The sequence below is a fragment of the Anomaloglossus baeobatrachus genome, chromosome 4 (genome assembly GCF_048569485.1).
Source record: "Anomaloglossus baeobatrachus isolate aAnoBae1 chromosome 4, aAnoBae1.hap1, whole genome shotgun sequence".
Taxonomy (NCBI): Eukaryota; Metazoa; Chordata; class Amphibia; order Anura; family Aromobatidae; genus Anomaloglossus; species Anomaloglossus baeobatrachus.
This window is the reverse complement of record NC_134356.1, coordinates 331313796-331330907: the sequence shown is the minus strand read 5'-3', so window position 1 is coordinate 331330907 and position 17112 is coordinate 331313796. Positions and strand designations below refer to the sequence as shown.

The 17112-nt window shown below is 40.7% G+C and overlaps 1 protein-coding gene across 1 annotated transcript in view; it reads right to left on the bottom strand.

Annotated features, from left to right (window-relative positions):
* CFTR (CF transmembrane conductance regulator) overlaps nucleotides 1-17112 on the bottom strand; it is a 227079-nt gene that overhangs the window by 92666 nt on the left and 117301 nt on the right. Inside the window, exons 12-14 of the mRNA XM_075345036.1 lie at nucleotides 14166-14260; nucleotides 12242-12328; nucleotides 6435-7167 (exon numbers count right to left, since the gene is read on the bottom strand). Coding sequence (XP_075201151.1) covers nucleotides 6435-7167; nucleotides 12242-12328; nucleotides 14166-14260 — 915 coding nt within the window. The remainder of the gene's footprint in view (nucleotides 1-6434; nucleotides 7168-12241; nucleotides 12329-14165; nucleotides 14261-17112) is intronic.

Genomic DNA, 17112 nt, shown 5'->3' with positions numbered 1-17112 from the left:
ATTTGGGAGTGCGCAGCATGGAGGATGGAGCACGTTTGGGAGTGCGCAGCATGGCGGATGGAGCACGTTTGGGAGTGAGCAGCATGGCGGATGGAGCACGTTTGGGAGTGTGCAGCATGGCGGATGGAGCACGTTTGGGAGTGCGCAGCATGGCGGATGGAGCACGTTTGGGAGTGCGCAGCATGGCGGATAGACCACGTTTGGGAGTGCGCAGCATAGCGGATGGACCACGTTTGGGAGTGCGCAGCATGGCGGATGGACCACGTTTGGGAGTGCGCAGCATGGCGGATGGAGCACGTTTGGGAGTGCGCAGCATGGCGGATGGAGCACGTTTGGGAGTGCGCAGCATGACTGATGGAGCACGTTTGGGAGTGCGCAGCATGGCGGATGGAGCACGTTTGGGAGTGCGCAGCATGGCGGATGGAGCACGTTTGGGAGTGTGCAGCATGGCGGATGGAGCACGTTTGGGAGTGCGCAGTATGGCGGGTGGAGCACGTTTGGGAGTGCGCAGCATGGCGGATGGAGCACGTTTGGGAGTGCACAGCATGGCGGATGGACCACGTTTGGGAGTGCGCAGCATGGCGAATGGAGCACGTTTGGGAGTGCGCAGCATGGCGGATGGAGCACGTTTGGGAGTGCGCAGCATGGCGGGTGGAGCACGTTTGGGAGTGCGCAGCATGGGGGATGGAGCACGTTTGGGAGTGCGCAGCATGGCGGATGGAGCACGTTTGGGAGTGCGCAGCATGGCGGATGGAGCATGATGGGGGGTGCGCAGCATGGCGGATGGAGCACGTTTGGGAGTGCGCAGCATGGCGGATGGAGCACGTTTGGGAGTGCGCAGCATGGCGGATAAAGCACGATGGGGAGTGCGCCACATGGCGGATGGAGCACGTTTGGGAGTGCGCAGCATGGGAGATGCAGCACGATGGGGAGTGTGCAGTATGGCGGATGGAGCACGTTTGGGAGTGCGCAGCATGGCGGATGGACCACGTTTGGGAGTGCGCAGCATGGCGGATGGAGCACGTTTGGGAATGCGCAGCATGGGGGATGCAACACGATGGGGAGTGCGCTGCATGGGGGATGGAGCACGATGGGGGGTGCGCAGCATGGGGGATGGAGCACGTTTGGGAGTGCGCAGCATGGGGGATGCAGCACGATGGGGAGTGCGCAGTATGGGGGATGGAGCACGTTTGGGAGTGCGCAGCATGGCGGATGGACCACGTTTGGGAGTGCGCAGCATGGCGGATGGAGCACGTTTGGGAGTGCGCAGCATAGGGGATGCAGCACGATGGGGAGTGCGCTGCATGGGGGATGGAGCACGATGGGGGGTGTGCAGCATGGGGGATGGAGCACGATGGGAGGTGCACACCTCCCCCCAACACACACACACACACACACACACGCGCACTGCACAACACACACACACTGGAAACCACAAACAACGCCCTACACAGACACCCACACACACAGACAACGCTGCACACACACAACACCCAACACACAAACACCGCAGCCCACACAAATATACGCACATACCGCACAACACACACATTGCTCAAAACATACCTCCCCCCAAAACACACCACACACACACAAACCGCACAACACACACACACACAACGCTACAGACACACAGCGCTCCACAAACAACGCAACACACGCAACACACATACAACACCGCCCTCACCCCCCGCCACACCCAGAACATGTACAGCCCCTACACAAACACTTGGTAACTACACACAACAACATCTATATATATATATATATATATATATATATATATATATAACAAAAATCATACATGAACTACACAATACGTAAATTCTAGAATACCCGATGCGTAGAATCGGGCCACCTTCTAGTATATATATATATAGATATATAAAGATATATATATAGATATAAAAAAGATATACAGTATATATATATATACTATATATATATATATATATATATAGTTCTTTTTTTTTCATTTATATATAGACGATCTTTCCCTTCAATCTTACAGAAATATAATTTATGGAAACTGAAAATTCTAGGCTTTAAATTTGCTACATATAGGTTAACGACCAAAAATTAACATGCTGCAACGGTTGGCAGTATGGTCATGGGGGGGTATGATATAAAAAATAAACAATTAAACCAGGTATTCAAAAAATAAAAAGGAGAATTTTATATTAAAAGTGAAAAAAATCTTGACTATGTGCGTTTACAATATAGGATGGAACCAGAAAATCTAGGGGAATCATGTTCCAAAAGCAAGCAGCTACAACTGGTCATATTCAGATGGCATGTATATATGTCTAATATCAGACTATTTGAGCAATATTGCAGTCTAAAGAAATATATTTTAACCAATGCACATATTTTGACAGCCAAACAACTGCGTTTAAGCTTCAGGTTTATGGAGACTTATTTAAAAAAAAAAAAAAAAATTGGCTTATGCATCTCAATAAACAGGAACCATACTTTTAGGCTCAGACCGCACTTTGCGTTTCCACCTGCGTTTCTGCTGCTTTTTATGTCCGTTTTGAGAAGCACCTTTTTCATGCCAAAAGGCATGCGTTTTGATTTCACAGCAAAGTCTATGGAAAATGGGGATTTTCAGACCGCACTTTGCGTTTCTAAACACTGCGTTTAATTTGCATATTTTGTGGCAAAAACTATGCATTCAAAGAAGCAGCATGTCAATTGTTTTTGCCATTTTGGGTGCGTTTTGGTAACATTGAAGTCAATGAGAAATGGCAAAAACCAAGATTCCTTCAAATTCCTGCGTTTTACCTGCTTTTTCAGTGCTGAAAACATGCGTTTTGGACATCAAAATAATGATTTGATATGTCCCTTTACACACACACATAGTCCGACAATTAAATTTAAGAATAGTATGCATTTATTGCTATTTTAGCAATAAAATGTATATTACCGCTATAATTTAATGAAATATAGCTATTTTCATTATTTTTCCCATTAATATAGATATGATCCTTTTTTTTCTCTTTTTTCATTATGTTTGACTGTTTAATCTTTATTTAGCAGTGTCTTGATGTTCAAAATGCATCTGTCAAAATACAGGTGAAAAAACATGTAAAAAGCGCTGAAAACGCATCAAAAAAGCAGTAAATATACATGCGTTTTCAGTGCTAAAGTTCTGAAAAAGGCAACTTTGGTCAAATCAATTAAGCCAAACACATGCGTTTAGAAATGCAAGTAGGTGAACGCAAAGTGCGGTCTCAGCCTTAGACCTGTTTCACACATCAGTGATTCTGGTATGTATATGCTTTTTTTCATACATACCAGAATCACTGACATACGCAGACCCATTATAATCAATGGGTCTGCCCGCACATTAGTGATTTTTCCCTGACCGTGTCTCCATGCGGTGTACACGCGAATGTTTTTTTCTGGCATAACTGATGTCCCACGCACCACACTATGGTGTGGTCCGTGAAACACATACCAGAAAAACACGGACATTGAAAATAAAAACATTTTTAAGTCACCTTCTCCAGCAACGCTTTGTTCTGCCTCTGCTCTCTGCTTCTTCCTGGCCAGCTCATTATGGCATGCATATTTATATATGCAGCCACAGCCGACCCAGAAGTAGCTGCAGAGGTGAGAGACAGCGTGGGCCGGATGCTGCACCATGGACAGCAGGAGCGGGGACAGGTGAGTATACGGCCATATGCAATCACGGAGTACATATCACGTATCACGGATTACACATGGACAACCCACATGAATCACGGCAGACGGAGGGACTTATGTGTTTTTTACACGTCAGTGAAAAACGTCTGTGTTTTTCACTGACATGTGAAACAGGCCTTAGTGACACAACAAATTTTCAAGCAAAATTAGCAGTGAGGGGTTTAATAATGCCTTTCCATGCATACACTTGCTGATAAAAAAAATTGCAGCTATTAAGGTGCTGTTATTACAGTATATCACAGTTTGTTTTTTCATCTTTGTGAGAAAAGTTACAAACTTAAAGGGGTTGTCGACTACTTGGACAACCCCGTGTAGGAAAAAAAAAATCAGGATCCTCCGAATAAAATACAAATCCTTTTTTTAATCCATTTAAAATTCATGTTGGACAGGATAAAATTCAAACATGTTTCAGGCAAACACCCTTGTTCACTGAATCTACTTCTACATGGTAACACAAACATTTAAAACCACATAGACCTGCCCACATTGAAAAATAATAATGGTAAATTAATTACACATGATCATCTGCAAAGGAAAATCACTGTTAAAAAACTCCTTTGGGTAAAGAATACACTTGGAAAAATCATGGAAATACAGGAAAAAATAACAGCCAATATAAAATAAAATATTTATATGACGTAAACCAAGAAAATAGAAAAAATAGAAAGTGAACAAGGGCATTTGCCTGAAACATGTTTGAATTTTATCCTGTCCAACATGGATTTTAAATGGATTAAATAAAGATTTATATTTAATTTGGAGGATTCGGATTTTCTTTCTTTCTACATGAAGTTTTCCCGTTGGGCAATGGCTGTGCAACCGAACTCGATATTTTAGTACCCAGGTGGAAGTATTAGAACAATACTGGTGAGTATAAACTATTCTTTGTACTTGGACAATCCTTCTCATTCCCCTTGTTCGCCCTCGTAAAAATAAATAAGCCTATACTCATCTCCGATGCGGCAGCAGTTCCAGCGATGTCTAAAGCCGCATTCCTGGGGCTCACGTGACATGGTTGTAATCAAGCAGCGCCGGCTTCCTCCTCCCCGCCTTTGGACATTTCAGCAGGACGTCAGTACAACACTCACATCCTGCTCAAATGTCTGAAGGTGGGCAGAAGGAAGCCGGGCACTGATTGGTTTGTTTTAGGTTTTTTTTGTATGCTGCTCCTGCCATGCTGATGTGACCTGATACCAGCTGGGCTTGTCTTTTTATCATTAAAGACTCAGAATAATGCAAGCTAAGTACATATTTATTCCTGCACTGATGTTTTTGCAGTAGCATATGCTATTTGAGCTATTGCATTTATCTTTAGATACCGCATATAAAACATCTGGGTTTTTGTTTGCTATCTATATATCAGGTTCTAAGCATTTTAGCTTAGGTATCCATCGTTATGACCATGAGCAACTAACTAACTAAGTCTAAGGACACACGGCGAGTAAAACAGAGCGAGTGGAATGTGATAAAAAAATCGCATTCCACTCGGACCCATATTACTCTATGGAGTTGCTCCCATCAGTGATTGTTTTTCTCAGCCCTATTCGCACCAAGAAAACAATCGCAGCATGCTGCAGATGGAATCTGATTTGTTTTCACTCGCATCCATACAAGTCTATGGGTGTGAGAGAAACATCGCATTACACCGAAGTGCAGTGTGATATACGCATCAGCTGATAATTGAGGACATAGGGAGATTAATCCCACATTCTCCTCCTCAGCTGTGCTGCGATCACAGGCTCGCATAACAATATAATGACACTCGGCTTACAGTCGCAGCAGAGTGGGAGTTGGGGGTCATTAGCATAACACATCCGATGTTCTCGCATCGGATGCTAAATGCCTGTGTGTCGTTAGCCTGTCACTATATGAGTGGACATAATCTGATAATCTTGGATACTTAAGCTGCAATGCCCTGCACATAAGGTAAGAGACATGTCTATATCAGGAGAACTATACTACATTATAATTTAAGATATTTGCTATTATTATTATTATTATTATTACATATTAGGATGGGATCATGGAGCTGGGAATAACCCTTTAATGATTATTTCACTCAACAAAGGAGTATTTTGCTCATGGGTCGGGTGTTTGGCAGCCTGTTTACACTGAATAATTATAAGGAAACAATAATTGCCTACTGTAAATGCACCCTAAGGCAACCCACTACTACACTGTAAAGGTGTAGTACAATATAAAAAGTAAACAAATGCATTTCAGTCATTTATACATTAAAGAATCTGGCACATCTTTGATTTAAAAATGTTTTTTTATACATGCAGCACAATTTTTAAATGCAGGAATTAATATAAAAGCCCTGATTTTTAAAAAGTTTTCGGTAGAATTTTCTAGTGGATGTGTGTTGAAGTCTATCATTGGTTTGAAAAGTTGACGATATATAGCAGGAGAGGTGTGCTAGTACATTTTTTATGCTGGCGCATGACTGCTGTAAAATGCACCAAATTCGTGATAATATGCATCCTTCAAGGCTGTGGTAGGCCAGAGTCAAAAATATATTACAGCTGTGGAATGGAGGAGATTTCTACTAGAATTTCTGCCACATTCTGGTGTAAATTAGAACAAGTTTGATGAACAGTGATTGCCCAACTTTCCTCTAAGCTTCACCCACTTCCTGAAAATAATGTAAAACGTGCAAAATGGACAGCAAAGTAATAAGCGAACATTCTGATATAAAGAAGTTAGCGTATAAGATGTCTATGTACCTTTAAATCTTCTTCATTAATTTCTTCACTGATTTCCATGACACTGTCCTGTGAAGACCGTCTGCTATAAATGTCTAATTCTGGTGATAATTTGGCTTGGGGCGCCATTGACATTTTCCTAATGGACGTTCCTCTTCCGAAGGCACCTTGACTTTGTGATACTGATGTACCGGTCATTAAGTTCAACACAGATTGCCTTCTTCTACCTTGAAACGTTGGTCCAGCATTAAGGATGTTACTTCTGGGCAGAATTGCTTCTCCTTGCTCTGAATCTGGAACTAAAGACAGCTTTCTTTCCTCGGGTTCAGTGGGAGACTCTTCTTCTTCTATTCCACTCATTTGGGTTTGAGATTTTTGCATGATAGACAATTTTCGACTTGATTTCCGAGCATTAATAATTGAACTTTTTCTCTTTTCCTTAAATTCAGCTGCTTGCTTGAAAGACTTATTTTTTACTTCATTTCTAACAACTACTGGATCACTGTCAATGGAGAATCTCCTCAAGGTCTCTGTTAATATAGAATTTCTTCTTTCTGCACTGAAGTTATCAAAAGCATCAATCCCCATCAACTGAGAGCTGAAGTCAGGACGTTTATCTTGAAGTTCTCCAAATGTTCCGTAGAAATAACAGCTGCCTTCATGCAACAGGAGAATTTTGTCGGCTTTCTTAAGTTGTTCTAGTTTTGAGGTAACGAGAATTCTGGTCTTATTGGCCATTAGCTTACAGATGCAACTGAAAGAAACAAACAAAATGTATTAAATATAGGGTACATATAAGTCAGACATTAAAGTTAATTTAATTTTCAAGGGTCATATTTTTTTAAATGAGAACTATTTCTGCAGCAAATGCAGCTGTAGAGGTCCTGGACGGGACGTAAGTGTTGCCGAGCGGTGAACATTAATTTCTCTTTAATAGGGACATTAATATTCACCGCTCCTGCTACCGCCAGCTTCCTACAGCAGTAACCCTGCTCCTGTGTCCTGTGACCCTGCTCCACCGCTGCCCCCCCACAGTAAGCCAGGTACATTCAGATCATTTTCCTCACACATTTGAGGGGAAAAATGTGCATCTTATAGTCCAAAAAGTACAGTGTAGATAGATGGATAGATGGATAGATGGATAGATGGATAGATGGATAGATGGATAGATAGATAGATAGATAGATAGATAGATACATTGTTCTACCCTTTAATTATATTATGCTTCATATACCAATTACAATGGCAAATTTAAAATTCAGAGTTGGTGAAAATCAATTCACAGGACACAGTCCATCAGCCACAGCAGTAATCTGTGGTCACTGGATGGGAGCTCTAACAGCAATGCTTACTTCATGGCATCCTTTGCTTCTTCTTTTGATTAGCCAACTTGGCTAATATTATTGCTGCGTCGTGATGCACATGTGATGTCGCTCTAGGCTGGCTATTCAAAAGAAGATCCATTGATGCTGTTTTCACAGCTGTTCTTAGGACTCTTGATCCTGAAAATTGATTTGCACCAATTCTATTTAGCATGTCTCCCAAAGTTACAATACCCAGACATAGTACTGTGTTTCTGATAAAATAAGACCTACCACAAAAATAAGCCCTGGCATGATTTTACAGGAATTTTTGAGTATATTTGAAATAAAAGCCCTGCTGATGTGTATGTGCAGTATACTGTAGATAGGTAAAACAGAGATAAATAGCTAGATAGCTAGATAGATAAATGATAGATGAGAAATAGATAGATAGATAGGTAATAGCTAGATAGATAGATAGATAGATAGATAATAAATAAATAGATGCACACATTGGAGAGTTATGTTGATGTTCCAGAATGCATTACAACTATATATGAATACATTTTGATTTATTTATTTTTTTGTTTAAGAATAAATGGGGATTGTTGTTCATGAAAAAAATCCCTGAAAATAAGGCCTAGTCCATCTTTTGGAGCAAAAAATAATATTTTCTTATTTTCGGAGAAACACGCAACATATTAAAGTGAATTATGGCCTTTTAGCCCAATGTAATTTTTTTTTACCATGGTGGCAGAATAATTTCTTAGTATAACTGTATAGCTATAAGAGTTCCATTTTACTGATTCAAAGCTACAAAGGTTTAAAGCTTTACTACTTGCATGCATCAATATGGAAATATTAGTGCCACATTAGTGATAGCAGTTTTTGTATGCTATAAAGGATTTAGACTTCTGAATCTGGTATGTAGCTAAATTAGGTAGAGAGATAGCGGTTGCATCCAATCCTTGTTACATAAGTGTTACATACGCATTGAGTCAAGTTATATCTCTGCTCTAAGGCAGCAAAAAGGAGCTCCAATTCCCGTAAAAATATATTAAGAAAGTACTCAGCACAAACATCTTAACCCATTGTATATCAAATGTATAAAAGTATTATCCAACCTTTAATATTGATGACCTATCTTTAGGATAGATAATCATCATTAGTTCGGTGGGGGTGAGTGCCACTTTTGTCCCTCAGATGTCAGAGTCTGAAGAGGATGTGGTGCTCATGCAAACACTGTAGTCTCCTTAATGTTTACATCAGATTCAAGCCATTTATTACTTGTAATATATTGTAGATGCAGTATTTATAGTATCCGCAGGGCAAGGTATAGTAGGTTGTTAAAATTGATACCCTATGTAAAGTGTAGTCAGTCAGTATTACATTAGTATGGGTCAACTCTTGTCACTCCTGCCAATCAGCTATTTGAAAATGTCATGGTATCTGTGCAAGTGCTATAGCCTCTTTAATATTTATATTGGATTTAGGTGGATTTAGTGCAAGGTCTCATTCAAGTGAATGTTTAGAAGGCCAAAATAAATATATAAAATAATTACCTTTAATGTGAATTATTCAAGCTTCCGAATCACTTACCAACCTACTAATATGTGTCTAGTACAATAGTTTATCTTGAACAAAAGGCTGAGCACACACGGCGAGTAAAATGGAGCGAATGGAATGCGATAAAAAATCACATTCCACCCGGACCCATGTTATCCTATGGGTTCGCTTCCATGGGCAGTTTTTTCTCAGCTCTAATTGGATCAAGAAAACAATCGCAGCATGCTGCGGGTGGAATCCGATTAGTTTTCACTCGCACCCATACAAGTCTATGGGTGCGAAAGAAACATCGCACTGCACTCGCATTACACCGGTGTAATGCGAGTGCAATGCGAGAATTGCATCAGCTGACAATTGAAGAGATGGGTAGATTAATCCCTCCCTCTCCTCCACAGCGCCCGCCCTGCCCTCTGCGGCTGTGCTGCAATCGCAGGATTGCATCACAGTAGTATGACAGTCGCATGACACTCGGCTTATACTCCAGCAGAGCGGGAGCTGAGTGTCATGCGATTCACTTGCATTAATGACGGTGTGTCCCCAGTCTTATAGAGAGGAAATTTCATGCACAATGTAAAATAATGAAGCACCTTTAACAACATTGTATCTCATTGAATACCTTGCTCATTTACTTTAGATTTCAGCAAATATTCTATGGGGAAGAGGGAAAAAGATGCTTTTGGAAAAGTAAATTGAGGACTTTTCTATTACCATGTTCAAGTAGTTGTAGTTTGCTTGGTGATTAAATATAAAATTTGTATTTTTTTTTTTTATTAGAATTATACCGTAATAATTTCATACTTATCAAGTAGAGCAAAGTAATGGTTATGTAAGAGTCAGTAGACAGAACCACAAAGTTATACAAACATTTGAAAGACGATAAGGAAAAATGACAGTTTTAGAATTACGCAATATAGATTTCGCTAAGCTAGTACAAGGGAAATACTGAGCAATTAACAATAGCAAACAATAACAATGCCACTATGTAACTATAGGATTTTACATAGATGGCCTACTCAGAGATCACCTTCACTACAGTGTGGCCGGAATGTCCCACTCCTACTAACTGTGTACCATTTTTTATATATATACTGTATGTGTATATATATATATATATATATATATATATATCTATATATATATATATATATATATATATATATATATATATAGATATATATATATATATATATATATATATATATCTTTCAGTGTATTATTGCATGTTATATTCTATGATGTTTTAGTATATAATGTGTTTATTGTAAAGTTTTAATTGCAGGGAGATATTGTATTTTGTTATATAAAGTGTAAACTGTCATGTGTGATTAAATACATAACTGTATAGGAATGAAAATATGAAAAGAATAGGACTGTTAGCCGATACATATTGTAGTAATGTGTAATATTTTGAACAATGATTTAGTGTAATGAAGGGACCAAGAGTGCAGGAGGGGATGTAGTGGTAGATAGATAGTTGGTTAGCAATAGGAAGAGTGATAGGAGCAGGTGCTAGCAGAACACAGAGGGAGGAGCAACAGAGAGTTGGTTACCCAGACAGACCAGGAGGAAGTTCAGTTCTGCAGAGAGGTTCCTGGGGCAAATGTGCCCTGTTTCAGGGTCCGCCTGGGAACTGGGAGGTCTCCTCCATTGTGTCCTAAGGACACAGGAAGCCGGAAAAATAAGAGACGTCGAAGAGCAGAAGTCAGACTTGGCTGCTGGAGGGCTATTACCCAGGGCAAGGGCTAGACAGGAAAGTACCCCACAGAACAGCGGCAGCAGAAAGGGAGTGTAGAATGAAAGTGGCCATGTCTGTCCTGAGGTGTCTCTTATGAAGATTGCAAGCCAAATAAAACGTTTGTGGTTGAGATGCAAAGAAGCTGTTTTTGTGATGTGTTATCCAACTACGTCTCCGACGGTGGCGGATGTGCCGCAGAAGATGCAAGTAAGTGTCGCACCCCCTAGCCGGGGCGGAACACATGCACAACACCAGATTGAGGAAGGGGAGTGGAGCCCTTCTGGCCATCATCTGGCTCCTCCCTTCAACACTACTGTGCCCAAAGTGACCCTCATGAATAGGACTGTACTTGATGCTTTATCTTAACCCCTCTGTGTTCATTGCCATTCTGCTAGGACATTCTAAAGATAAATAATCAATGTAAAATTTTAGAAAGCCTTGTTAAAGCTAAGATGGTAGTGACAATATAAATAAGCTGATGAAATGGGATCAAACTGATGCCAAAAGACGCATCCCAGAGTTAGTTTTAAGAATTTTGATATGAATATGGTTCTGAAATTAATCACTTCATTTGGACCTTTTTCATACTGTAAATGAAAAACACACATGAAGCTGTAAACGTCAGCATTAGATTATTTATTAGTTTTAGTTATTTTGATAGAAAAAATAACACTCCATGCATTAGCATCCACCAAAGGAATGTCATTTTGGTAAAACCCATTATGATTTAGTAGGTCCATTGGGCACTGTCAGAATCTGTAGTGACAATAGTTAATAAAAAAGTTTTTGTTGTTGTTTAACTGAATCTATAATATATTGTTGTTTCTCTTTATGAATGAAACTGTAACACAATGTGATCAGAACATTAAAAATTGTTAATTTGCTTTCAAAAGCATTAAAAATATTTATTGCCATACATTTAAATTTTTTTTGGTCTTTTCTTCTTTTACTCGATGGTCTTTACAGTTGGTGATAAAACTAATTTGAAACTGATACCATGGTTAACTGTCTTATTCTAATGTCTCGGGATGCAAATTTTTTTATCTCCTGATTTTTTTTATCTTGACCATATTTTGTTGTTCTGTATTATTCACTTGTTTATATGCTTTGATACTTATCTATTCTCCTATTGTAATTTTAAGTTGTTCTTAAGAAAAATAGAGATTAAAAAAATGTATAGAATTAAAATGAAGAGATAATATTTGATCCAAAGTCTTAGTACGTACCTTTCAAATATTTCCTTTTCTGTAAACAAGTCAAGATAACTAAACGGGGAGTCCAGTAAGTAGAGGTCAGCATCTTTGTATACAGCTCTGGATAAACAGAAATACAGTACTTAGGTTACAATTTGCATGTTACACTCTTTATAAGCTATACAAAACTATTAAGTATGGTATTTTACTCAATCAGTATGCTTAAAGACATCTGTAGACTACAATTTTAGTTTCACAAGATGGCTTTTCCAACTATGACTGGTGTGCAACTTTTTGTTGCCACGAAAATTATGACTGGAGAGTGCGATGGTGGTGTGGTAGCATTATAGCTGAGGCTCCAAGTGCCCTCAACCAGCCAATGACGCATCAATTGTGAAACAAAATAATAAAACGTATAGATGCTCGCCTCCAACATCGGGCGCCATTCCAATAATGTCACACGAGAGCTGGAGAAGCCGACACCACTTTTGATAAAAATGTGGCGGTGCAGGAGGTGAGTACCTATTTTATACTGTTCAATTAATCTAATTAATTAGGTCCCAGCTAGGTAGTCAAACATACTCAGAAGGGTAAGCATAAAGATATATTTGACTCTGAATTTAGGGTTCGACCTATTAAGTAAAAGTTAATCTGTTCTTTTTAAGCTACCTCCACATACAAAGCATGGATGCATACTATATTTTATTGATACTGTGTTTTTTATTGCCCTGAAAAAGCACTAGGGCTTATTTTTGGGTAGGTCTTTTTTTTGGGGAAACACGGTTGGGGGTAAGTTTACCTCCCCAAAAAGTAGACCCCCCCTTCCCAGGAGACTCATACTTACCATGTCTTTGTGGCTCTCAGATCCTCCTGCGATCTTCGTCAGGCGCTCCCAGCAGGTATGTTCCACGTGGTCCTCCCCTGCTTCTGGCCGACACACTCACATACATCAGATCACACACACACCTTCATACACACATACCTCAGATCACGCACACAATCACACATGAGATTGCTCACACAATCACACATCAAATCGCACACACACATGCAACACATCCAGCGATATGGATTGCTTCTGGCCAGCAGGGGAAGATAGGATGCAGTGCAGTGGTATGCATGGAGGACTTGTCGGTGGAATGCATTGATGCATTGATGCATTGATGCATTCCACTGCAGGTCCTCCATGCATTCTACCGTACTGCGTCCCAGGATTCTCTGCTGACCAGAAGCAATTGTGGTGAGTGTGTGTGTGCGATCTTGTGTAATTGTGTGAGTGATATGATGTGTGATTGTGTGTGTGATCTGATGTGTGTATGTGCAATCTGATGTGTGAGGGTGTGCAATCTGATGTGTGAGGGTGTGCAATCTGATGTGTGAGGGTGTGCAATCTGATTGTGTGCGCAATCTGATGTGTGTGGGTGTGCGATCTGATGTGGGTGGTGTGATGTGATGTGTGTGGGTGTGTGTTCCGCTTCAGGGCCTCCCGTTCAGTGTCTGTTGAGTATAATCGCGGGGTCTTCTATCTTCGGTCTTCTTTCTTTTGGGGGTGTCTGTTTTCTGAAAAGAAGTGTTCTGCAGTATTCTTTAACTTTTTTAGCTGCATGGACACTTCATTATTGAACCACGACTAGGGCTTCTTTTTGGGGAAGGGCTTATATTTAAACCTTGCTCCAAAAAGACAGAAAATTCCTGCTTGGGCTTATTTTTTGGGGAGGTCTTATTTTTGGAAAAACATGGTATGTTCTATAATATATGGAGCATTGAAAAACCAAACTAAGTGACCTTTTAGATGGCTGCCAGCTACTAGTAGAAATGACATACACAGAAGGATTACAACACCAGAGGAAGTGACTTTATTATTGCAGTGGATTTGCTGCGTGATATTTATTCAAAGCAAGGTAATGCTGTTATAAGATATGGTGCTGGAAGCTGAAAAAAATAATCATAGTCTTACCTTGCTAGAGAAATTCTTGCCCGCTGACCTCCACTGAGTGTTATTCCTCCTTCCCCTAAAACAGTATTATCTTTTTCTGGAAACTTTCCAATATCCTATAACAATAAATAAATATGATGACATTTACAGATCTGAATGCACAGAGCACATTGGAAACTTACATTTAAAGGATAATATTGAAATCATTTATTGCCCTTTGTTAACTAAGCCATTTTGCTAATTACATTCACCTTTCCTTGCTTCTATAAATGAAAAGAGTATTAAACAATAATCAAACTGTATCAACAATGGCTGATTTGTGGGGTTCTACTGCTGTACCTGGACCAATCCTTTAAATGAATCATGTGTGAGCTTTATTTCTATAATTTTGGAAGTAATGCCCATGCCACTGAATGACAGCTTCCTGTGTACACTGCATAGGCTGGAAGCTGTCAATAAGTGGTGGATATGGGGTTATACAGAGCTCATGAATATGGATGATTACCTTCAGGTTTACTAGTCTTCTAGCAATAACTCGCTGATAAAAAAGTGATTTTACCGAAACTAACACAAGCAGCCTAGTAACTGACATAGCTATAATTAGGGTCTCATGATGCTCTCAGATGGTAATTCCCTTTAAATATACACTGGAGATCAAAATTAGAGAACAATGTATGATCACTTGCTTTTTTTTTCAGAAATAATGTAATCTACATTGATCAACATTTGAAGTTTTTTTGTAAGGGGTATACCATGTCACTAGAACAGTGTTTTACAAAAGATCCAAAGTTTATCAACATAAAACCTTTATTTTGCCCAAAACGTGATGATCATAAATAGAGAACAACAATGACTGTAGCACAGAGAAAGATTATAACTACATTTTCTGAAGGTAACAACAGTCATCAATCAGTAGGAAGTAGGAAGTGTACAGGCCTTTGCTTTGAATGACTTCAGCACATCTGCGGGCACAGGACATCACTAGTCTCTCACACTGCTCTGGTGTGATTTTAGACCACTCTTCTTCCAGTCTCTTCCACAGCTCTTAGGGTGCCTTCACACTTTAGCGATGCAGCAGCGATCCGACCAGCGATCTGACCTGGTCAGGATCGCTGCTGCATCGCTACATGGTCGCTGGTGAGCTGTCAAACAGGCAGATCTCACCAGCGACCAGTGACCAGCCCCCAGCCAGCAGCGACGTGCAAGCGACCCTGCGCCTGCACGGAGCCGGCGTCTGGAAGCTGCGGACACTGGTAACTAAGGTAAACATCGGGTATGGTTACCCGATGTTTACATTAGTTACCAGCGCACACCGCTTTTAGCTTTGCTCTCCTAGCTACAGTACACATCGGGTTAATTAACCCGATGTGTAATGCAGCTACATGTGCAGAGAGCAGGGAGCCGCGCACATTGTTTAGCGCTGGCTCCTTGCTCTCCTAGCTACAGTACACATCGGGTTAATTAACCCGATGTGTAATGCAGCTACATGTGCAGAGAGCCGGAGCCGGCAGCACAGGCAGCGTGAGAGCGGCGCAGGCTGGTAACTAAGGTAAATATCGGGTAACCACCTTGGTTACCCGATGTTTATCTTGGATACAGCTTACCACAGCTGCCAGACGCCGGCTCCTGCTCCCTGCTCGCTTCATTCGTCGCTCTCTCGCTGTCACACACAGCGATCTGTGTGTCACAGCGGGAGAGCGCCTTTGAAGAAAACGAACCAGGGCTGTGTGTAACGAGCAGCGATCTCACAGCAGGGGCGAGATCGCTAATGAGGTCACTGCTGCGTCACAAAAAGCGTGACTCAGCAGCGATCTCGGCAGCGAGCTCGCTGTGTGTGAAGCACCCCTTAGACTGTTGTGGGTTTCTTGGCCATAACTTTGTCACCAAGGATTTTCCAGAGGTTTTCTATTGGGTTTAGATCAGGACTCTGGACTGGTCATTTCATTGTTACAATGTTTTCTGTTTCAAGGAACTGCTTTACCCGTTTTGCTGTGTGACAGGGGGCATTGTCCTGCATGAAAACTGCTGGCTGATTGAGTGATGAACGCAAGTAAGGAACCACGTGTTGTTGAAGAAGGTTCTGATATACACTTGCATAGACTCTGCCATCTAGCTGTATGAGAGGTCCAACTCCTGCTGCAGAAAACATTTCCCAAACTATGAAACTTCCTCCACCACCTTTCACTGTCATCTTAACACACTTTGGGTTCAGTCTTTACCCATTAATGTTTCCCATCAGACTCAAATAAATTAAACTTCCTTTCATCACTAAAATGAACTGTGGACTAATTCTCCTCTGTCCACACAACATGCTCTTCACCAAAGGTGAGTTTAGTCTTTTGATTCTCTCTGCTAATGAGAGGTTTGTTCACTGCAGAGTGAGCTTTCAGTCCAAATGCTCTTAAACGTCGTGACACTGTATGACGACAGATGCTTATCCTGTTTAGTGTGAGATTGGCAATCAATTCCAATTGCAGTGTTGAAATGATTGCATTTGTCTTTAAAAGTGGACCAGCCTTCTTGGGGGACTTGAAAGAGTTTGTGATGTTGTAAAAATACAATATTCTTGAAATCACAGACTTGGAACAACCAACTTCTCTTGCTATGGCTGATAGGGTCACCAGTGGATGAGTATAATTTTGCCATTTAAAAAAAAGGCTTTATTTCTTCAATGTGAATCAATGGCCTAAGCTCCGTCAGAGTGTTTACTAATGAACCCAATACCTGATCACTTAGATATAAGACGACAGACACTGCTGCTTTTATAGGAGCGCAATGTACATCCTGCAATAGAAATCACCTTTTGTACAAATCAAGATAGGAGGTGACAGGAAAGACAATAGAAACGAGAAGCAATACTTCTTCAGCATGTGAAAATTACAACATGTCTTAAAGAATATCTACCACACGAGAGAAGTATTTGCCAATGCCGGGCACTCCATGCCTTAAATACTTATTCTTTTCACTA